Source organism: Theropithecus gelada, chromosome 1 (assembly GCF_003255815.1).
Source record: "Theropithecus gelada isolate Dixy chromosome 1, Tgel_1.0, whole genome shotgun sequence".
In the NCBI taxonomy this organism is placed as follows: domain Eukaryota; kingdom Metazoa; phylum Chordata; class Mammalia; order Primates; family Cercopithecidae; genus Theropithecus; species Theropithecus gelada.
This window is the reverse complement of record NC_037668.1, coordinates 208,238,926-208,263,322: the sequence shown is the minus strand read 5'-3', so window position 1 is coordinate 208,263,322 and position 24,397 is coordinate 208,238,926. Positions and strand designations below refer to the sequence as shown.

The window sequence follows — 24,397 nt, the reverse complement described above, 5'->3', positions numbered from 1 at the left end:
GCATTTCAGTGTAATTATAATTTATCATTCTCTTATAGTTTGTAAGTTCGGGCATCTTTTCAGTTTCATTTTGATTTTTGATTTTGTTTAGTTTTTTTCCCAGTAGCTTTTTACTCTGAAAAAATTTTAAAAATTCTTAGAAGAATGTAATGAACTCTCATCACCCACCATATATGGTCTTTTTTTTTTTTTTTTTCTGAGACAGAGTCTCGCCCTGTTGCCCAGGCTGGAGTGCAATGGCGTGATCTTGGCTCACTGCAACCTCTGCCTCCCAGGTTCAAACGATTCTCCTGCCTCAGTCTCCCAAGTAGCTGGGATTACAGGCACCCGCCACCGTGTCCAGCTAATTTTTGTATTTTTAGTAGAGTTGGGGTTTCACCATGTTGGCCAGGCTGGTGTCAAACTCCTGACCTTGTGATCTGCCTGCCTTGGCCTCCCAAAGTGCTGGGATTATAGGCGTGAGCCACCGCACCTGACTGGCCCATCTTCTTTGACCTGGACCTCCTACTCTCCCTTCCTCTCCCAATTATTTTGAATCAAATCTTATCAAATCTTACTTTTCATCTGTAAGTATTTGAGTATGTACTGCTAAAAGATAAGGAGTTTAAAGGGCTTAAAAATAAGCCCTTATCACACCTAAAAAAACTAACAATATTTTTGAAATTTATTTTATTTTTATTTGGTCAGATGTCCAATTTTGTTTGTTCGGGTATTCAAATAAAGCCTATTCACTGCAGCTAATAGACATAGCTTTAAAATTGTGGACTGTAATCCGGCTGGAATTTATTTTGTTGTATGGTATGAGTTGTGGGGTTTAAAAGAGAAAATTCATGTAAAAATGCTGTAGGCTACCTTTAGCCCATATTAAATGTAAATATCTCCTATTATTAATAATGTCTTTTTGCCCTGGTTTAAGGGGTGAGGCGTTTGCCTGTTGTATTGTTTATTTGTTTTTAAGGAGCCAGCTGTTAGATTTCTTTGTCTGTTCCCCTTGATTTTTCGGTTCTGTGATGCATCGGTGTCTGTTTTCATCTTTGACTCTCCTTTGGTTTGTTTTGCCTGTCTCCTGATGTCTTGGAGTCGTTTGTTGAGAACTATGTATTGCACATCTCCCACAGGCCACGCACTGTGCTGAGTGTTGGGAATACGGTGGTCAGTGAGAGAAACACGTTGACTACCCTCAGGAAGCTTCTAGTTGGTGGTTTATAGCTGAATCCAGATTTCAGTTCTTTTTTGTTGGAAAGCACTTACATATATATATATATATTTTAGTGTAGATTCGACTGTATCCTATAACTTTTGTACATAGTGTTCTCATTATCTAAATACCTAGTTATTATGTTAAGTCATGTAAAGTCATTGATATTCAGTCATTTTAAACCTGTAGAAATGGCTTTATGTAGCTCACTCTAAGTAGTTTTTTAATTAATAGACTTTATTTTGTGAAACAGTGTTTGGTTTCCAGAAAAATTAAACAGAAAGTACAGAGAGTTCCGACCAGGCATGGTGGCTCATGCCTATAATCCCAGCACTTTGGGAGGCCCAGGAGGCCAGATCGCTTGAGCTCAGGAATTTGAGACCAGCCTTGGTAACATAGCGAGACCCTGTCTCAATATATTTTAAAAATAAAGTAATAATGTAAAAAAAAAAAAAAAGTACAGTTTCCACATACTCCCACACCACTCTTCCCATCCCTACATACAGTTTCCCCTATTGTTAACATTTTGTATCAATGTGGGTCATTTGTTACAATTGATGACCCCCATATTGATTACTATTATTAACTAATGGTCATAGTTCACATTAGGGTTCACTCTTCACATTGTACATTTCATGGGTTTTGACAGACATATCATACACAATAGTCTCCCTGCCCCCAAAAATTCTCTGTGCTCTGCCTGTTCATCCCTCCTTTCCCCCAAACCTTGGCAGCTGATCTTTTTACTGTCTCTAGTTTTGTCTTTTCCATAATGCCACATAGTTGGACTCATACAGGACATGGCCTTTTCAGATTGGCTCTTCTACTTAGTAATATGCATTTAAGGTTCCTTCTTGTGTTTTCATGGCTTGATAGCTCATTTTTTTTTTTTAATGCTGACTAAGACTTCATTATCTGGATGGACCACAGTTTATTTATCCATTCACCTACTGAGGGACACCTTGGTTGCTTCCAGGTTTTGGCAGTTGTGATTAAAACTACTGTAAACATCTTTGTGCAGGTTTTTGTGTGGACATAACTTTTCATCTTATTTGGGTAAATCCCAAGGAGCACAGTTGCCAGATTGAGTGATAAGATTCTGTTTAGTGTTATGAGAAATTGCCAAGCTGTCTTTCGAATTGTACTAGTTTGCATTCCCACCAGCAAAGAATGAGAGTTCTTACTGCCCCACATCCTCTTAGCATTTGGTTTGTCAGTGTTCTGACTTTTAGTCACTCCAATAGCTGTATAGTGGTGTCTTACTGTTTTAATTCCCAATTCCCTGAACATAGATGATACTGAGCATTTTGTATATGCTATTTACCATCTGTATGCCTTCTTTGGGGGAGGTGTCCAGTTCTTTTGCAAATTTTTAAATTAGGTTGTTTGTTTTCTTATGATGAGGCTTTAAAAGTTCTTTGAATACTTTGGATACCAGTCCTTTATCAGATATGTGTTTTGCAAATATTTTCTCCCAGTCTGTGGCTTGTCCTTTCATTCTCTTTATGTGTCCACATAGATTTTTGAGACTTGTATTTTAATGGGGAATCAAGGGAGCCTGCCTACCCAGAGACTGCCATTTAAATGTCATTTTAAACCGTAAGTCTGACATGAAAACTCTTTGAAGGGAAAATATTCTGAATTTTATGACAGATTTGATAGAGGGAAAGAAAAATATCAAATATGAATTAGAGTTTAGTTGTCAAAAATAATTTTGATACAGCAGAATCATGCCTGTGGAAATACAAGCTTTGAAAAGCCTCACATATTTTACAGTAATAATTAGGAAACGTAGTCTGGCCAGTTTTAGAGGAATACAAAGAAAAGTGTATACTGTTAGAAGATAAATACCGGCTGACCTCACTGTTAGACAGATAATATCTTAAGATTATCCGACTTGATAAAGACCTACACAGAACAGCCTCCTCTAGTGTTATTGACCTGCTCACTCATTATACCTGTGTGGTGTCTTTTAGTCCTGACCACTTCATTCATCCAGAGTCATTCATCCGTTTCGTCTTTGGTTGAATGATGTATTCTTCCTTTGCCTCCTTGTAGTAAACTTTGGATAACCCTAATGGACACAAAAAATAATTTTTCAAAAATGCCTACTTTTTAGAAAGACTCATTTCATTATTATTTTCTTCATATTTAAACTCAGTTATTGAATTTGCTTATTAAGACAGATATTATAAAAAGGAAATTGAGAACATATTTAGATTTTAAAACAAAAGTTTGACCATTACATGTGACCAAAGATGAGTTGTGAAATTATGTGACTTTTATTTGCAAACCTTCTAAGAGATGTAATGGAGACGGCCTTGGACAGTGTTTCTCTTTTAAATTAATATACAGTATTTTAATATGCGTGTATGATAGAAAATAAACTTGTGAGGAGGGCAGGAACTTTGATTATAACTTAATTTTCAAATTCTACCTTCTCTCAACGATAAAACTTCTTGTTTTAGCATGTGAAGCTGGAAGAAGTTTTAGTTGAAGGTTGTAATTTGTTTTATGTAATGCATTATTTTTTATAGAGATCTTTACCTCATTCAAATGTACATTTTATATAAGGTATGTTAGAATTTCTTGCCTGTTAATGAAGTTTATACATTCTTTGAAGGAGATTAGAAAACACACACACACACATATATATATGTGTGTATATATGTCACATATATATGTATATATACACCACATATATGTATGTATCACACATATATCACACATAGTACATATATGTATATATCACATATATAACACACATACATATACACATACATACATATACACACACAGTTTTTTTGTTATTTACTGTCTGTGGAACTCAAGTATGCTAGTAAATGGTTTATTACTTGTATTCAATTATTTAAATTCAGTTTATTGTGAAATAAAGAAAATTGGTTTAAGGAGATTAGAAACCCTTTGTTCGGTTAGGTTTTTAAAATAAAGTAATAACTGTTTTCTCTTCCAGCTGTGTGACTGGCTACGTGTTAATGAAAGCTATTTTAAGCCATCCCCAATATGTAGCTCCATTGGACTTCACAAGACATCTTTAAATGCTTATGTGAAGAGCCTTATTCAAGAGTATGTTAAGTCATCTGCTTGGGAAAGTAAGTCTGCAATCATTTTTATGGATTGATATAACCAAAATATTTTAAAGAACTTTTAACTAGTTTTTCAGACCCAGAGTTAGGCTTTATGAAATATGTGATGATTTATTGATGCCAAACTTGTATTTCAGTAAAATAATATGAAAAAAAACGGAAAGATACTGTCTTCTAACTTGTATTAATACTTTATCTCTTCTGAGACTTGAGATTTTAAATTACTTTATGTTTAAGGAAGCTAATAAGTTGCCAGAGTTAAGAAGTGGACAAAAGTAATTTATTTATTCTACAGTTACTGGGTCCCTGTGAACTAGATACTGCAGATATGGCTTTGGAGCCTCTGTAGTGGAAATATGTGCATTGGAAATATGTGTTTATCTTTTTCGTTTTTAAAGCACTACGTTTAGTATGAACTGATTATGAAAAACAATTTTAAACAAAAGCTGTGTTTAAAAGGATAGTTTTGTTAGTTTCTTTTTCAGCAGATACTTTGCAACATCAATTTTACAAAAATCCTTTCTTTGAGGAAATACGTAAGACATTAGAGAAGCACTCTTAACAGATTCATTAATTAGGATTCTTTTTACATTCCTAATGCTTCCTTTTCATTAAAGTCATTGGTGATAATTTAGGAAAATTGCATCTTCGAATTTAACATGTCTTAAATTTCCTAGCTGTGTCTCACACAAAGTCATTTTCATCTCCTGGTTTCTGTAAGCTGATCATGGACTAGGTCTTAAATGATGAGATAATTATCCTTCCAAAATGCATGAGTTTATGCTTCTTGGAACATTTGTCTTTTGTGTTTTTAGTCTTTTTTGGTCTGTCCGTGTCTAGTAAATGTCCTATGCTGTTAACATTGGAAAATTATTTGAAATAAATATGTTAGTCCCTATTAAAGTGGACATCCACTGGGGAGTCAGATAGAGGCCTGAGAGGCCATGGCCTTTGTGTCTTCATTTAATCTCATTGCTGGTCACATTTTAGGGAAGACTCATTTCAGCTGAAATACTAGAGTTGCCTCTTACCGAGTTACCTTGCATCTACCGTTGCTTCCTCTGCAATATCTTTTCCACATGGTACCTAGATAAATCTTTTCAAAATACAAATTTTGATCTTAGACATTTTTCCTCCACTTCTTTGTATATGTTCTTTTTAACCTTCGGTGGCTTCCTGTTGCCTTTAGGGCAGAGACAAAGGTCCTCTGCATGGCCTGCAAGGTTTCCTGGTCTCTGTTCTCTGCCTGTTTATGCCCCTTCAGTTTTTGCTACTCCCTGTCACGTAGTACACTCCTGAGCATACTTCTGTTTTCTGAATATGGCATGCCTCCTTCTGCCAGAAGACCTTTGATGTGCTCTTCCTTCTGTCTAGAAAGTTCTTATGTCCCTTCATCTTTCCTCTTGAGTTGTCACACTCAGCCCAATTGTCATTTCTTCAGGAAAACTTCCTCTTACTCTCCAGATAAGGGCACATCTTCCCAGTGTAGACTCCACTAGCACCATTTACTTCTCCTTTATAGCCTTCACTATAATTGCAATTTTCTATGTATTTATTCTTTGATTAATGCTTTTCTCCTGTACACTGAATTCCATGAGCACAGGAACCACTGTGTCTGCAGCACCCAGGTAATTGCATGGCATGTAGCAGGTACACAAATTTGTTTTTTGTTCATGTGAAATAGATACGTATAATAATGAGCCATGCTCTAGGGTGTTCTACTGTATTTCATCTCAGTTGTATTTCTCTCATAATTTAATAAGGCATAATCATTTAGTGGGGTTTTTTTTTTTTTTTTGAAGCATCATCCTTGAAGGATTTTGTTAATGCTTTGCAAACCTTAACTATTGTTATTTAAGCAGGAGAAAACTGCTTTATGCCTGATTGGTTTGAAGCCAAGCTTGTTTCTTTGATGGTCTTGCTGGCTGTGGATGTGGAAGGAATGAAGACTCAATATAGGTAATTGTTCTATAATTGAAAAGAAAACCTATTTTAAAAAAATCCTGATCAGAATTATGATGTGTATGCAGATTTTTGAATGATTTAAGTGAGTTGATCACAAGGTATTAAGGGAGGGTACTAGAACATTCACAGTATACCAAAGAAATGTTTCAAGTTAATAACAAATAGGAATAAGGGCATATTAGTGCTTTTAAATTGGTAAATTAAATGTTAAACTTAACAATTTAATGTTAATTAGATGGCTGGGCACGGTGGCTCACGTCTGTAATCCCAGCACTTTGAGAGACCAAGGCGGGCAGGTCACCTGACATCAGGAGTTTGAGGCCAGACTGGCCAACATGGTGAAACCCTGTCTCTACTAAAAATACAAAAATCAGCCAGGCGTGTTGGCACATGCCTGTAGTCCCAGCTACTAGAGAGGACAAGACGGGAAGCTCACTTGAACCGGGCGGTGGAGGTTGCAGTGAGCCAAGATTGTGCCATGGCACTCCAGCCTGGGCCACAGAGTGAGACTCTGTCTGAAAAAAATTTAATGTTAAATTAGAGAAGATTAAAAAACTATATACAATAATCACTGGTTTTATATCAGAATATTAGAAGTGGATTACAGGATTCCAGTGTAAGTTTAGGTAAAGAGATTTACTGGATTTGACTCCTTTGTACAATACATAATCTAAAAAAATAGTAATAAAGATAAAACAATCTTACAACAGTCTTATTTATATTTTGTGAGAATGGAAGCAGCTCAGTTTTCACTAGATTATAGTTTTGCAATAAGCAGCATCCTTAGGTAGATCCGGTAGGATATTTGCATGGTATACAGTAAATTTGGTTTACACCAAATCTCTTTTCTAGACAAAGATTTTGTACTGAAGTTGGTTATCTAGCCTGGGAAAATAAGTGAGACCCTGTCTCTGCAAAAATTAAAAAATTAGCCGGGCATGGTGGCTCACACCTGTGGTCTCAGCCTCTTAGAAGGCTGATGTGGGAAGATTGCTTGAGCCTGGGAGGTTGAGGCCACAGCGAGCTGTGATCACACCGTAGCACTCCAGCCTGGGCGACAGAGTGAGACCCTATCTGAAAAAAAAAAAAAAAAAAAAAAAAAGTCGGTTATAACAGTTTTTAATGAATCCTTAGTTGTTTTTGTTTGTTTTGGATTTTTAAAAACATGTTCTATTTCCTTGACTAACTTATGTTTGTTTTGGTTTTATATCTTTGTATTATGGAAGCAGGGTCTCATCAATTTAATTTACACATAAATTGGGTATAGGATTTCCTTCCTGCTGGTGCCTGGCATTGAGGATGGTAGTTCTTCCCTGTGCCTTCTTTAGTGAGTCGCTATAGTGGGGAAAGCACGGACCAGAAGATGAGTCCTCATAGCTGCTGGTTGTCTGAGTCTTTCATGAGAGTAACTTTGTCTAATTGGATCCGTTAGCTAACCAGTTTTCACCCAATTATAGGCGGGAAACAATTTGCTTATGCTTTTGAAATGGTTGATTTTGGCATGTCTTTTAATGTCTAGTGGAAAGCAGAGAACAGAGAATGTATTACGGATATTCTTAGATCCTCTTCTGGATGTGCTTATGAAGTTTGGTACCAATGCCTACATGCCCTTGCTGAAGACTGACAGATGCCTCCAGTTGCTGTTGAAGCTGTTGAACACATGCAGGTTGAAAGGTTCCAGTGCCCAGGATGGTGAGGATAAGTTGTTTCTCTTGGTGTCTTGCTTGATGCAGCATTGGTATTTAGAGTGAGAAGAAATTTCTGACTTTTTAAAATAGAAGACTTAACTCAGTAAATAATGTATTGAGAATCTCGCAGTGGCGCTGGGGATACAGTGTTGAAGGAGCAACTATCTGTTCTCGTGAGTTGACATTCTAGTGGTTTACATGCGTTGGTTACTATAATGTAATTTCATTTGCTTTTTAGAAAAATTTATGTGTGCTTATTGATTTCCAGACCATTTTAAATGGTCACTATTTTGTATATGTTTAAGCAGGATCCATTTCTGATTGCTACTCTGCTAAAGCATGAGAGTGGCAGTGATTTTATAATTACTTGTCTTTAAATATGTTCATCTTTGAGTACCTTTTAAGTAGAAAATACTTCACAGAGAAAGTTAGTGATAATAGGTAGAAGCATTGAGCTCCTTCTTCTCTCTTAAACTAAGGTATGTAAAACAGCAGTTGAAAACCCATAGACATCAGAGATGAGAGTAGCGACAGGTGAACCTCCCAGTCCTTCCTGACCAGTGTCATTTGCAGTTTTAGAAATTTCGTATTTAAAAATTCTAGAGGAGCATTAGTATTAGGTTAAACCTGAGAATAAAATTGATACGATTATATTTGAATATATGCTTATGAAATATCCTGTTTTTTTATAATGATAGTAGCAGAACCAAATGCTATGAAAATACAGTAAATTTTTAGAAGACTTTCAGCTCCTTAAGGGCATATATTTGAATTCATTGGAGCTGTCCTGATTATTTACTCCTATGCTCAGTGCTTTCAGTGTAGAACTGGCTCACACGTGCCCTTGAAAAATTGCCGTAATTTTGGATACAAACAAAATAATGTGTGATATGTAAGTTATATATAAGTTAGGATGCAAAGTAATTAAACACCTGTGTTCTCACGTGCAACCTGAGAATGAATTTACCTGTTTAGTGCCCTCCTGTTACTCTTTGTCTTCCTGTTTTGACTTTTATTACATCCATGCATTTTAGAAAAGGATTTTTAGCACATATATAGATATTTCTCAACAAGATATTATTTTTTTAACTACTTTATTGAGGTATAATTGACATGTTAAAAGGCTTTACATATTTAATGTATGCAACTTGATGAATTTGGGGATAGGTATACACCTGTGAAACCATCACCACCATCAAGGCCATAGACGTATCTTTCACCTCCCAAAGTTTCCTCCTACTCCTATTATTATTACTCTTTGTAATAAGAAGACAACCTAAGATCTTCCCTCTTATCGAATTTATGAGTTAGAGATAGAAACTTGGGGGTCATTAACATACAGGTGGTATTTAAAGTCGTGAGACTGGATGAGAGTGTTAGGGTAGCAAGTGTAGATGGAGAAGGGGTCCAAGTACCTTGGGGACACCAATGCTAGAGGGTAGGGAAGTGAAGAGGAACAGCAGAGGATACCTAGGGGAATTCATAGCCAGAGAGGAGGAAAACCAGGAAGCCAGTGAAGAATGTGTTTCCTGAAGGAGGGCAGTATCCCACACCAGAGGCTGCTGATGCCCTGACGGAAGGACTGGGAATTGACCGTCCAAGTTAGCAATGTGGAAATCAGTGGCGACCTCGACGGAAGCAATCTGGGGCAGTGGTGGGGACCGCTCAGGGAGAGAAATGAAAATAGTGAGTAAAATAGCGAGTTTTTTGTGTGGAGGGGCAGAGGAATGGGGCCGTTGGTGGTGAGGAACAAGAAGGTTTTTTTGTTTCCTTAAGAGGTGAATATAACCATGTGTATGTGCTGTTGGAAATGATTTCACTGTGGGAGGTTTTGAAGACATAAAGAGGTGGTATTTGCTGACTGGCATCCAAGCATAGGTGAGAGTGTATGGAATCCAGGACACAAGTGGTTCTAGAAGGTTCCAGAAGGAGCACTGATAGAGATAAGTGCAGGTGGGTGGATATAGGAGGTCATAGAAGTTCTTTTCTAACTTATTCTGGTTTTTTAAGGAAAGAGGAGATAGAGTGAGGGTGGGGGTGGAAGTGTTGGCAATGTGAGGACAGGGTATAAGCATCTGTCTGGGAAGGAGGCTTTGTGAGTGCTCTAAGGCAGTACTGTAGGATTGCTGGGCTTGCTGAGCGCGCCCCTGAAGTTTCGATCGTGAATCCACCGTGACGGCATCCAGACGGCTGTGTTTTCCTCCAGCCTGTGATGTGCAATACCACTTTACTGTGCCTAATCAGATGAGATTCAGGGATTGCCGTTCTGCAGATACAGTTTTTGTAAAATGATGTTTCCATGATTATATGTTTAATCTGCAATAACCGTATAATGTTTATTTTTAAATTTGAGGAAACATACTTTTAGTTACAATACAGCTTCCCTTTCATTACACTGGATTATATGAGCCTTCAGTAATTATTACTGCTTCTGTCCTCACTGATGGCTGAATTGGTCACTGTGGTGGGCTGGTCTTCTTTGCTGAGTCTCGCTTTTTTTGTGGGAGTAATCTCTTGTCTACTGGAACTTTTCTTCCTGACATAGCTTTTTATACATAGTTTTACACATAGATAGTTTTATACATGAAGTTTACATTTTCACTATATGTGAGTGTACAGTTCTGTGACATAGAGTACATCCACACTGTTGTGCAGCCATCACTATCATCCATCTCCAATTTTCCTCTTCCTGAACTGGAACTCTGTACTCGTCAAACACTAATTCCCCATTTTCCTGTTTCCCCAGGTCCTGGCAGTCACCATTCTACTTTCTGTCTCTATGAGGTTGACTCCTCTGGGTACGTCCTAGAAGTGGAATCATACAGCATTTGTCCTTTTGTGTCTGACTTATTTCACTGAACATCGTTTCTTCTAGGTTCATCCATATTGTAGCATGTATCATACTTTGATTCCTTTAAAAAGCGGAATAGTATTCTGTTTTTTGGCTAGATTATATTTAGTTATCCATTCTTCTGTTGATGAACAATGGGATTTTTTTTCACCTTCTCTTTTGTGAATAATGCTGCTGTGAACATGGGTGTACAAACATCTGTCTGAGTCCCTGCTTTCAATTCTTTTGGGAGTGGGATTTCTGTATCATATGGTAATTCTGTTTCATTTTTTGAGGAACTGCCATACACTTTTCCACAGTGGCTGAACCATTTTACGTTTGCACCAGTAGTGCACAAGGGTTCCAGTTTTTCCACATCCTCCAACACTCATTAATGGGCTTTAAAAAATAATAGCCATCCTAATGGATATAAAGTGCTACTTCATCATGATTTTGACTGTGATCGCTTTTTGACCAATTCTGGTACCACTTCTTTTGGGATTCAGTTTACTACTACAAATTATATGAGGCATAGGGAAGGAAACCAAACCATAATTTTTTTTTTTTTGAGATGGAGTTTCGCTCTTGTTGCCCAGGCTGGAGTGCAATGGTACGATCTCGGCTCACTGCAACATTTGCCTCCCAGGTTCAAGTGATTCTCCTGCCTCAGCCTCCCGAGTAGCTGGGATTACAGGCATGCGCCACCATGTCCGGCTAATTTTGTATTTTTAGTTTCTCCATGTTGGTCAGGCTGGTCTCGAACTCCCAACCTCAGGTGATCTGCCTGCCTCGGCCTCTCAAAGTGCTAGGATTACAGGCATGAGGATTATAGGCATGAGTCACTGGGCCTGGCCCCAAACCATAATTTTTATTCTGGCTTGAACTTTTGCCCACAATTTGTATATTGTGACAGGGTATTAAATTCAGAGATGTGGCAGTGACCAAGGGATGTGCCTTGAGGGTGAGACAGAGGCTCTTTTGTATTGTGGTAATTAAGAGGAACCCCTGGGGTAGGGATGATAATATTGGTTGCCTTGAAGGCAGCTACTTTTCTTCATATCATTTTGTTCTCTCTTCTCCAAGGCCTAAGCTTTCCCTTGAAATCTCAAATTTATTTTAATTGAATGAGTTTGGTTGTATACAAGGGAAATAAAACTACTTTATGCTATTAATGTGAGTTTGATATTTAAAGAGTTGACTGTATATATAGGAGAACGAAAAGGCAGAAAGAGTAGTATGGAATATGGAAAATAAGAGTATTCTGTTTTTCCCATATTCATTGGTTATAGTTTTGAATTTTTTAATAAAGGCTTTTACTTTCCAGTCATTTGCTGGTGGCTTCTTGACCTGGCAAGTGACTCATGAGATACTCCAGAGGCCATATAGCCCCTGGGTAACATGAAAATTTAAAATTAATTTTTAATACATGTAATCTCTTAATGAACACTCAGAATGATAATACAGCATTTTGTGAGGTGTCTATTAAATCTTCTGCCTAGTTAGTACTTTGTCAGATACGTGGTTTGCACATATTTTCTTCGTGTCTGCAGCTTATCTTTTCAGTTTCTTAATAGTGTCTTTTGCAGACCCAAGTTTTTATTCTGATGAAATCCAGTTTATTTTTGTTTTGTTTTATGGATCATGCAGTAGGTATTATGAGTGAGAACTCTGCCTTAGCCCCAGGTCATACAGGATTTCTCCTTAGTTTATTATTTTACTTTTAGATTTATGATATATTTAGGGATTAATTTTTAAGGTGTAAGGTTTAGGTCAAGGTTAGTTTTTTTGCCTTTAGGTGTGTAGTTGCACCAGCACCATTTGTTGGAGAGCCTGAGTATCCTTTCTCTGTTGAATTGTTTTGTACTTTTGTCAAAAATGAATTGGCCGTGATGGAAACAATCCAAAGTAGATGGGTAGATGAATGGATAATATGTGGTTTATACATATTCAGCCATAAAAAGGAATGAAGTAGTAATACATGCTACAACATGAATAAACCTTGAAAACGTTATCATAAGGTGATCACTAAAGATCACATATTATATGATCTTATTTAAATGAAGTGTCCGGAATAGGCAAATCTATAGAGACAGAAAGTAGACTGGGGTCGCTTAGGGCTGGGAAAAAACAGGGGTTAAGGGCCTGATGATTTAAAGGGTATGAGATTTCTCTTTGTGGTGATGAAATGTTCTAATGTTGACTGTGGTGATGGTTGCACATATCTGTGACTGTACGAGAAACCATTGAATTAGATACCTTTAATAGGGGAATTGAGTGCTCTGTGAATTCTATCTCAAAAAATTGTTTACAAATAATTAATTTGGCTGTATTGGTATTGGTGTAATTCTGGACTGTATTCTGTTCTTTTGATCTAAGTGTTTATTCCTTTGCCAATACCACAAGGTTTTGGTTACTGTAGATTTATAGTAAGTCTTAAAATAGGTAGTGTGGTTCTTTCAAATTCTTTTTTGTCCCAAAATATTTTTAGCTATTCTAGTTCCTTTACCTTTCCATATAAATTATATCATCAACTTATATGTACCTACAAAAAAAAAGGTCTGCTGGGATCTTGACTGGAATTACATTAAATACATAGATCAGTTTGTGGGGAATTGCTTTCTTATGCTGAAACTTTTAGTGCATGAATATGGTATTTCCGTACATTTATTTATTTAGAGACAGGGTCTCAGTTTGTCGCCCAGGCTGGAGTACAGTGGTGCAATCTCAGCTCACTGCAGCCTCCACCTCCCATATTCAAGCAATCCTGCTGCCTCAGCCCCCCAAGTAACTGGGACTGCAGGCGCTCACCACCATGCCTGGCTAATTTTTGTATTTTTAGTAGAAATGAGGTTTCGCCATGTTGTCCAGGTTGGTCTCAAACCCCTGACCTCAGGTGATCTGCCCACCTCAGCCTCCCAGAGTGCTGGGATTACAGGTATAAGCCACCGCGCCTGGCCCATCTCTACATTTACTTAGGTTGTCTTCGATTTTTTTTTATCAGAGTTTTATAGTTTTCAGCATATAGATCTTACACAGGTTTTGTAAGATTTATAACTGTTTCTTTTGAGGGGAAGCTGTTGTAATTGATAGTTTTAAAATTTTCAATTTTTAACTATATGTTACTAATGTATAGAAATATGATTGATTTCGGTTTGTTGACCTTGTATCCTGTGACCTTGCTGAAGGACTTATTAATTCTAGGAGTTTGTTTGAAGGTTCCTTGGTCATTCCCTGACCAGAAAGCTGGCGCCCATTCTGCTGCCCACCTTGTTGACTGCTTCTGCATCTGGTTACAACTGGGAGGAGGACCAGAGGGAGAAACATTAGTAAACTCACCACTGTTCAGTGTTACTTCTGTCTGAATCCACCTGCTATTTTTTCCTTGTCGAGTTTTCAAATAGCTGCTTCGTGCATTCTGTCCAGGGTTTATAGCTGTGTTCAGTGGTGGAGGGAAGAGTGTCCCTGATCCATTCTACCTACAACTGGGACTCCTAAGTGACTTAAGGTTAAGTATAGCTTTCCCCATGGGGCGAATAATGATTATATTTTTGCAGTTTATTTTTGGCAAGTGATTCACTTGCTTAGCCCAGTTGTACATTTACTAGAATATTTGGTGTGTTTTGTACCAAAGAACTGCTATCATTTTAGTTGCATGCATTTTTCCCCCATACAGATGAGGTGTTTACTGTTCTTCAGAACTTTGTCATGTCTACTACAGAGAGCATTTCTGAATTTATTCTCAGACGACTTACTATGAATGAGCTAAATAGTGTAAGTATTCATTGGAGTAACTTTCATTTCTTTCATTCTTTTCACCAATATTTCAGTGATCACTGACACTGTATTAAATTGAAAAGAAAAATTAATTTTCTCAAGAAACGGTCTTAGGGAGCAGCAGAAAAAAACTTAGACTTTGGAGTCTTCTAGTTCCAATTCTGTCTGTATTGTTAGCTATGACCTTGGGCAAGTTACATAGATCTTCTGAGCCTCACCCCGTTTACATCCAAGGGTTTGGAGAGTTTCAAATGATGTAACATATTTGAAGTACTACACACATTCAGTGCATTTTGGGGCCCATATCCCGAGATTCTGATGTGGCAGGTTTGAGACCAGACCCTGAGTGGGGGTGCGTGTGTTAAGGATGCTCTGTGACTGTAGCTGTCCTCTCTCTCTCTAGACTGTACATAATTGTTCTTTTAGGACATCTAAACAAGCTTTTCCCCTTAAAGAATACCTTGAAAATACCAGTTCTGATATGTCTGTTAATTTTTTGTTTGTTTGTTTAAAATATCTGGGGACAAATGTTGAAATAATTTGAATGCTTTTAAATACCCAATTAAATATTAATACATTTGTTTGACAGCTTACGCAGGTATGAAAATATAAAAATACAAGTATTCGACTGAAAGACTTGAGATTTTTATTATAGAAAGGCAAGGAAACTATTACGAAAATCTCTTTGGAGTGGGGAATATTTATCTCTATCTTCCTTAATGTTTGTCAAGCAATCATTAATATGAATTCTAGTACACCTAAATTTTTAAGAAGTCATTTATTTATTTTTAATTTTTGTGGGTACATAGTCGGTGTATGTATTTAACCAAGAAGTCATTTAAATATCTAAGTAACTTTAAAATTTAAGTTTTGCTCCAATACCACTTTTTATCTTCAGTATTATTTTTACCTTTTTATATGGGAAATTTCCAAACATATATAAAAGAAGTTTAATGACCCTCCCTTATGCTTATATGATGCCCCGTTATATAACATGTTTTTGTTTGTTTGGATTTTGAAGCTAAATATAGCTTAAAGGGAAAGCTTGATGTTATTTTATCTTTTAGATGCAAAGATTTTAAAAAGTAATTCCATATATGATAGTTTTAAATTGTTTTGAAAAAGCCATTCTTTAATAAATTAATTAGAATTTCCAATTAAGCACGTTTGTTTAGTAGCTTAGAGTTTAATAGCATTCTCTTCCCACAGTTACCCCTGTCAGCAGTGTGCTGGTCAGTGTTTAATGACTGACTCTAGGGGAAAAAAGAGCCTGCCTCTGTAGTATTTACCAATTTCCATGGCCGATTTCAACCTACCAATGTGAGGCCATTGAGTTGGAAAGACAGATGACCTTCAGTCTTTGCACTGCAGCTGCTACGCCACTGCCTCTCTTAGTTCACAGAGGAAATAGTGGCTGTCCGGCTGGAATGCTCTCAATTTCCAGTTGCCAGATGTATGGACTTAGGCTATATGCTCACCCACACCTGAATCCATCCTCCCTGTTTTCCCTTTGTTACAAGAGAGTAAGAAAATTGGGATTTCATCCATTTCTATTTTCTTAAGCATTTTACACTATTGATTATCTTCTTTCTTGTGTTTTCAACGACTGCTTTTCCCCTGAATTCTTTTCATGAGCATTTTAACAGGTTTGAGGGTCCCTCATTTTATTTATTTATTTATTTTTTATTTTTCTGAGATGGAGTCTTGCTCTGTTGCCCAGGCTGTGGTACAGTGGCCCGATCTCGGCTCAGTGCAGCCTCCACCTCCCGGGTTCAAGCGATCTCCTGCCTTAGCCTCCCGAGTAGCTGGGATCATGGGTGTACACCAACATGCCTGGCTGATTTTTGTATTTTTAGTAGAGATGGAGTTTCACTATGTTGGTCAGGCTGGTCTTGAACCCCTGACCTCAGGTGATCTGCCTGCCTTGACCTGCCAAAGTGCTGGGATTACAGGCGTGAGCCACGGCGCCCAGCCAAGGGTCCCTCATTTTAAAAGAACCCTCTCTCAATTTCATGTTCCCTTCTAGCACCCTATGTCCTTCTCTTTAAGCAGACTCAATTTAATTCTAATTTGGTTTTATCTTTGTTACAACACAGAAATGACTCTCGCTAAAGTTGTCAGCGACTCTTTGTCATAAACTTAATGGATACTTTCCAAACTATATTTTTCTTGATTCTTTTGTTCCAGTGGACACTGCTGACCACCTCCCGCTTGAAACGCTGCTTAACTTCTATGATGTCGTTCTCTCATGCTTCTCCTTACCCCAGCCCCTGCATCTTTCTGGCCATTATTTCCATTTCTTCTTTGAATGTCCATTCTCTGCTTCCTAACCTTTGAAGCCAGAGCTCTTTAAAGCTTGGCTGTGTCCCTTTCTTTTCTCTTTCTCTCCCCTGTCACTTGATGATCTCATCTACATCCCCAGCTTCAGTTCTGCCAGGGACCCTCAAATCTCTGTCTCCACCTCAGACCACCCTTCTGAGCTTAACACCCTCAGTCGCTTGCTCTCCGATGGTGTCAGTCAAATTTCTCACACTGTTCAAAACTGACCCCCTCATCATCGTTCCTACAGGAGGTTCTCCAGGTCCCTGTCGCAGTGAATGTCCCACCATCCCGCCAGTTTCTTAAGCCAAAAACTTAGGAACCCTCCCTGGTAGCTTCATCCCTCACTCTTGCCCTTTTGTTCAGTCTTGTCATTGTTACCTTCTGCCTGCACTGTATCCTAGCACCTGGCAAAGTGCTAGGCATCCAGTGGTTGCTCAGTAAAAACTGATCAAATTACTTCCTGTGTGCTTTCTATGTGCCATAGGAGGCCTCTTCTGGTATAGTAATAATATATTCATATAGTAATAGTTTCTCCCACTGATACCTTCAGAAACTCTGTGATGGATAAATATTACTATCTCTATATTATGGACAAGGACAAGGTTAGGCAATGACTGTGCATTCAGCACAATTATGGCACATTTCACAATTGAGTCATCCATCTCCCCACCTGGATTATGAGACCTTAACACAATAAGGCTTAGTAATGAAAAGTTAAATGACTTGTCCTATGTCACAAGGCTAGTGCATAGTAGAGCTGAACCCATTTTTTTCTGGGTTTATGAGTCAAAAAATTTGCATTTAATGCTGTCCCTCTTACTGGCTCTGAGCTATTGGGCAAGTTGTTTAACTTCCCTGAAACTTAGTTGTCTTACAAAAGTGGGACAGTGATCTTTTTTGTGAGAAGTGATTTTTGTAAACAATGGAAGTAGTCATTGCTATAACCGTTGTCATTATTATTTATGATGTACTAGCCCTGGGACGTAAGAATTGGTAGATGGTAGTTTCTGCTATCTAAGGTCTCCCTCATAGGTGGGGAGAGAGATGACTCAATTGTGAAATGCACCGTAATTGTGCTGAATGCACAGTCACTGTGTAAGCACAGAGAAGGAAGTCCTTAGCTCTGCATGGGAGGTTATGGAAGGCTGCTTGGAGAAAAGAACTTATTTTCTCATCAGTGTAGTTGTTGTGGTCTTTTAAGTAAACTTTTCCTGCCTGAAGGCTTGTGGTTTTGTGAAAATCGTGAATCTTGCTTGTACCCGTAAGTGTTTTAATCCTTGTCTTAGGTTTCAGATCTGGACCGTTGCCATTTATACCTGATGGTGTTAACTGAGCTTATAAATCTGCATTTGAAGGTTGGGTGGAAAAGGGGTAACCCTATTTGGAGAGTTATTTCTCTTTTGAAAAATGCATCCATTCAGCATCTTCAGGAGATGGACAGTGGACAGGTAAGCCTCTTTGATTCCAGGTTTGCAGTTATCTTGAATAAGGCATACAGGGAATACATACTCAGTTCTTATACACTGTTTTGATACCATACAAAGCATTAACTAAAATTCAGTTTTAAAATAGTACCCTCTGGTGATAAGATGTGGTTAAGATTGATACTTTTTTTGTTGTTTTTTTTTTTTTTGTTTTTTTTTTTGAGACGGAGTCTTGCTCTGTCACCCAGGCTGGGGTGCAATGGCACCATCTTGGCTCACTGCAACCTCCACCTCCTGGGTTCAAGTGATTCTCCTGCCTCAGCCTCCTGAGTAGCTGGGATTACAGGTGCGTGCCACCATGGCTGGCTAATTTTTGTATTTTTTAGTAGAGATGGGTTTTACCATGTTAACCAGCCTGGTCTCGAACTCCTGACCTCGTGATCCACCCACCTCGGCCTCCCAAAGTACTGAGATTGCAGGTGATGCTGTTAATATAATACTAAACATATAAGCGGCATCGATCTTAAAATCATTTAGATACAGACATTTCACCTGTACTAGGTCTTTTGCCCAAATGTGTCCAGTAAAGGACATTTTATAGTCTGACATTATTGCCCTCCATGCTTGGTTTCCTACCTCATTTTTCAGCCCAGCTGTCCACTGTCCACTGCCTTTCCCCCTCCTTCCCACAGTGCCATGACTTTGCAGCCACTCTAGGCTACTTAGAGTTTTACAGATCACAAGCATGTGTCTTGTCTTCCTCCTGGAGGCTGTCATTCAGTCTGGTCTCTCCGTGGAGAATGAGTGCCCTCTCCTCCAGCATATACTTTTCAGCATCTGGTCCCCCCTTTTATGGACCAGTTGGAATCTCTTTTCTCTTAGCGGTCTTCATCGATTAGTATCTCACTCTCCTTCATCTTCCTATTGCTCTTTATGCCTCATTTATAGTGTGTATTTCCATCTTTCTTGTTTTTGGAGTAATGTATGCATATATATCTTTTCCTTTTTTTTTTTTTTTTTTTTTTGAGACAGAGTCTGTCTCTGTCACCCAGACTGAGTGCAGTGGTGTGATCTTGGCTCACTGCAGTCTCAACCTCCTGGGTTCAAGCAATTCTATCTCAACCTCTCGAGTAGCTGGACCTATAGGTGTATGCCACCATGCCGGGCTAATTTTTGTATTTTTAATAGAGATGGGGTTTTGCCATGTTGGCCAGGGTGGTCTCGAACTTCTGACCTCAAGCGATCTGCCTGCCTCAGCCTCCTGAAGTTCTGGGATTGTAGGTGTGAGTCACCGTGCCTGGTCTGAAGGCATTTTGTTTTGTTTTGTTTTGTTTTGGAGACGGAGTTTCGCTCTTTTGCCAAGACTGGAGTGCAGTGGTGCCATTGGCTCGCTGCAACCTCGCCCCCCTGGGTTCAAGCAATTCTCCTGCCTCAGCCTCCCGAGTAGCTGTGATTATAGGTGCCTGCCACCACGCCTGGCTGATTTTTTTATTTTTAGTAGAGATGGAGTTTCACCATGTTGGCTAGGGTGGTCTCAAACTCCTGACCTAGGTGATCCACCCGCCTTGGCCTCCCAAAGTGCTGGGATTACAGGCATGAGCCACCACGCCTGGTCAAGGCATTTCTTGAACATAGCACAATAAGGCTTAGCAATGAAGAGCACAGGCTTTGGAGTTAGAGTTGCTGGGTTTGAATTCTGGCTTTATTTTTGCTAACTGGGTGACCTACATTATTTAACCCCTCTGTGTCTCATTTACTGCACCTGCAACATGGGGATTATAGAGCTGATGTGGGAATTAAAGAAGGTTCATACATGTTAAATCTTTAGAACTGTACCTGGCAGATAGAAAGGCCTCAATAAAAGCCATTTTCACTTAACATGTGGTAAGTGTTTAATAAGTTGAACTCAATCAGTCTAACTAGTCCAGGCTACTAAGAAAAACAAAGAAGATACTCGATTGCTTTAATAATTTAATTTTATTCTAGGAGGAAATGATAAGGAAGATGATTAATATTTCGGCATCCTGTCTGGTACCTATTAGTCTGTTAGTGTTATGAAAGAACATTGTGAGTTCTAAATATACAGCCAAACCATGAACCATGCCACAGTAACTCTTATTCTTAAAAATCGGCTTCCTTTAGTAATTCACTGAATTACATTAAGGTTAGTGGGAACCGTAGTTGGCCCAAAGGTAACGCTAAATTCTATTTCATATGTTGGCAGTGTTGATATGTAAAATTTTTTTGTAGAGATGGTTGATTTATTTTTGGAGAGTGAGGGAGGGGTATGGAATAAATAGAAATTTCCTTTCTGATGCAGACATTACTGGTTGGCAGTATTTGAGAGAACTGCTGTAGTCTCTCAGTGCTGTTGTTTTCTGTGTCTGACTTCTTGCCTGCACTCCTAGCTTGGTGAGAGATTGTTGATTTTCTCTTTAAGTATAGACCAGGTGGTCTTGGCTACCCTCCTTTCCTACATGTAGAGTTCCGAGTGTTTTACATGCAGTAACCCATTTGCTTAATCTTCACAGTAACCCCATGAAGTAGATTCTTTCACTGTTCCCATTTCACAGATGAGAAAACTAAGGTGCAGTATGTCTACACTCATACTGGTAGTAGCACAGAGCTAGGATTCAGACCTGGGCTTTGTGGTTCCTGAGTCCAGCTCTTAACTGCTGGGCTGTGTGACTTCTCCAAAAGTAGTGTGCTGCTGATTGAAGGAATTATTTGTAACCTGGAGTCTTTTATATTTTTTTTTAACTTGTTTCAACAGACAATTAAAATAAGGCTCACCCATAGGAATGCTGCACGCAGATGTGTATGCGACCAGGAGAAAGGTCGAGAAGGACTTACACACAGCTTTGGGTTCTGTACATAACAAATCTGTCATCTACTAGTTCCAGTTACCGGTTTACCAAATGAAAAGATCTCATTGTTGTCTTAATCTAAATTGCTGAGTTCTTATTGCTACTTTAAAATTGTTCACTCCCAATCTGTAGAGAAGTAGTGGAAGTGAATGATGTGTGTTGGATTTCCTTTTATTTCTCCTGATATTCTGGAGCAGGCAGGAAGAGGAAAAAGGAGAGCCTGAGCTTTCCATAGACTGGCAACTGAGGTCCTTACTGATTAAGACTTGCGCATATTAAATAAAACATTGTCACATTTCCTTTTCAGGAGCCAACACTTGGAAATCAGATTCAGAGAGTAGTGAGCATGGCTGCCTTGGCCATGGTGTGTGAGGCCATAGACCAGAAGCCTGAGCTGCAGCTGGACTCTCTCCATGCTGGGCCCCTGGAAAGCTTCCTTTCCTCTCTTCAGCTCAATCAGACGCTGCAGAAGCCCCACGCAGAGGAGCAGAGCAGTTATGCTCATCCCTCGCAGTGTACCAGGTACAGGGAAAGTTAAGGCTTAAAAATCCATTTCTGTTGTCATCAGGGGTTCATGACTGCCCAACATTGCTTATATAGTTACAGAATTTTGGAGCTGAAGCCCCATTCAGGATGAAAGTGTAGTATAACTCTGTTACTGGAGTTATTCATTTCTGTTGCTGGAGACTTGCTGACTTTTCTGCATCTAGTTTTCTCTGAATCATTTAACATGAGCAAAAGTGCCTACTTTCAGAGGAGTTAGAAAATTAAGGTTTATGTGGTTTCCTTAGTTATCGGTAGGTAGGCTGTTTGATAATGACCATTTATATCTGTATACCCCCGCTTTAGAAGGATAGTGTGCTACGTGCAAAAGACGTGGAGGCAAGTTGGGGAAGTATGGCCTAGTAACTTTATTTTTTATTTCAGTGTTTTAGAAGAATCGTCATCTTCCCAAGGATGGGGAAAAATAGTTGCACAATATATTCATGATCAATGGGTGTGCCTCTCTTTCCTGTTGAAAAAATATCACACCCTTATACCAAGCACAGGGAGTGAAATTCTGGAACCATTTCTGCCTGCCGTTCAGATGCCAATCAGGACTTTGCAGTCTGCACTAGAAGCCCTCACAGTTCTTTCTTCTGATCAAGTTTTACCAGTGTTCCATTGCTTGAAAGTGTTGGTTCCCAAGGTAAGATAGAGTGAAACATGAGTTGAAGAGGAACTATAGGAGTGGCGATCAAAGTTTCTAAAATAAGTATGTATTTTTTTTTCCTACCAGCTTCTGACCTCCTCTGAATCACTCTGCATGGAGTCTTTTGACATGGCTTGGAAAATTATATCTTCTTTAAGCAACACTCAGCTGATATTCTGGCCTAATTTAAAAGCTTTTGTTCAGTTTGTTTTTGATAACAAAGTTCTTACCATTGCTGCCAAAATCAAGGGCCAGGCATATTTCAAAATAAAAGAGGTAACTACCTTTCTTTTCTTTTTGCTTTTCTTTTCACGTGTGTGAGCTTCAGCACATGAAGAACATGAGAGTTATATTCTCAGATTTGTGGTTCTTTATTCCTTCAGTCAAAAATATTTTTGAACCTTCTTAAATATCAAGAGTAAGAATGAGAATATCTGACAGATGTAGAAGAGAAGGTACAAAACGGTAGCCTGGAGCCACATCTGCCTCAGAAATGGTTTGTTTGGTTCATACAGTGTTTAAAATTTTGATTACCTGGCAACATTTAATTGTTGGGAAATCTGGCCAGGCATGGTGGCTCATGCCTGTGATCCCACCACTTTGAGAGGCTGAGGCAGGTGGATCACCTGAGGTCAGGAGTTCGAGACCAGCCTGGCCAACGTGGCAAAACTCTGTCTCTACTAAAAATACAAAAATTAGCCAGGTGTGGTGGTGCATGCCTGTAATCCCAGCTACTCAGGAGGCTGAGGCAGGAGAATTGCTTGAACCCAGGAGGCGGAGGTTGCAGTGAGCTGAGATCACGCCACTGTACTGGGCAACTAAGCAAGACTCCGTCTCGAAAAAAAAAAGAGTTGGGAAATCTGTATGAAAAACTGGATTTCTTGGAAAATGAGATAATCTAGCAACGCCGGTCATTCCTCCATGACAATGTAATTGATTGCAGGGTTGAGTAGGAGTTGGCATGCTCTTTCCACAATCAGTCTCATTTCACCCGGATACTTGAAGGCAAATGTCAGGTGCCATTCGTCATTGCACTTTGGCTCAGGTTTTTTTTTTTGTGTGTGTGTGTGTGTGTGTGTGTGTGTGTGTGTAGAGAAATATTTTTCGGACTGTAACCCTTATCAAAAGGTCTTGCTAGTTTATGGAGGTATTTTCATTTGCAGCCACTGAGATAGGAACATACCAAGGTGGAATTCCACTGTAGCTCCTGATCCCCAGGGGAACAGGGAAAGTCAGATTCCATTATTTCTCTGCAGCCCTGTGCTGCCTTTCTTGATCCTTTTCTGCCCCACAGTACATACTTAGAGACGCTGGTCTTTGCTGCCTCAGCCCAAGGAAGGCCACTGGCAAAATGCAAACAAAGGAAGCTGAATGTGTGTGGGTGAGGTGTTTTTCCCCTTTGATTCTGCTGCTTTGGGCAGTTGTTTCTCTTGAAGAGTTTGAGTATCACTATCAGTAAAGTTTTATTTATTTTTATTATCAAGAGATGAAATAGCACTCTCTGATTATTGATCATCTTGCAAAGTTATTCTAACAGTAATGAATGTAACAGTTGTTAGACTATTCATGATTATGTTGACACTAAGTAACAGTTTTTAGCAGCACTGATTTTTTTTTAAACTAAATCAAAGGATAAAATGACCATTGTATTTTATTCCAGATTATGTACAAGATAATTGAAATGTCTGCTATAAAGACTGGAGTCTTCAATACACTGATAAGTTACTGCTGTCAGTCTTGGATAGTGTCTGCTTCAAATGTGTCCCAAGGATCTTTATCAAGTGCTAAAAATTACAGCGAACTTATCCTTGAGGCTTGTATATTTGGAACTGTGTTTAGGCGTGATCAGAGGTAAAAGATGCTATTATTTCAGCTGGTCATAACTTGTATTAAGTGCCTACTTCGGTATAGAATTATGTCTTTGTTTTGAGGCTTTCAATTAGAAGAATATAAATTATTAGTTAACTTTAACCTTGGGGATTTAATTGTTTTTCTATTTAAAACCTGTTGTTCTTTATCAAATGTTTTTT

At 38.7% G+C, this 24,397-nt stretch overlaps 1 protein-coding gene across 1 annotated transcript in view; it reads left to right on the top strand.

Annotated features, from left to right (window-relative positions):
- TARBP1 (TAR (HIV-1) RNA binding protein 1) overlaps positions 1–24,397 on the top strand; it is an 84,382-nt gene that overhangs the window by 24,677 nt on the left and 35,308 nt on the right. The window contains exons 10-18 of the mRNA XM_025356215.1: positions 4,173–4,311; positions 6,165–6,264; positions 7,790–7,962; positions 14,462–14,559; positions 18,171–18,332; positions 21,483–21,697; positions 22,103–22,364; positions 22,455–22,643; positions 24,028–24,218. Coding sequence (XP_025212000.1) covers positions 4,173–4,311; positions 6,165–6,264; positions 7,790–7,962; positions 14,462–14,559; positions 18,171–18,332; positions 21,483–21,697; positions 22,103–22,364; positions 22,455–22,643; positions 24,028–24,218 — 1,529 coding nt within the window. The remainder of the gene's footprint in view (positions 1–4,172; positions 4,312–6,164; positions 6,265–7,789; positions 7,963–14,461; positions 14,560–18,170; positions 18,333–21,482; positions 21,698–22,102; positions 22,365–22,454; positions 22,644–24,027; positions 24,219–24,397) is intronic.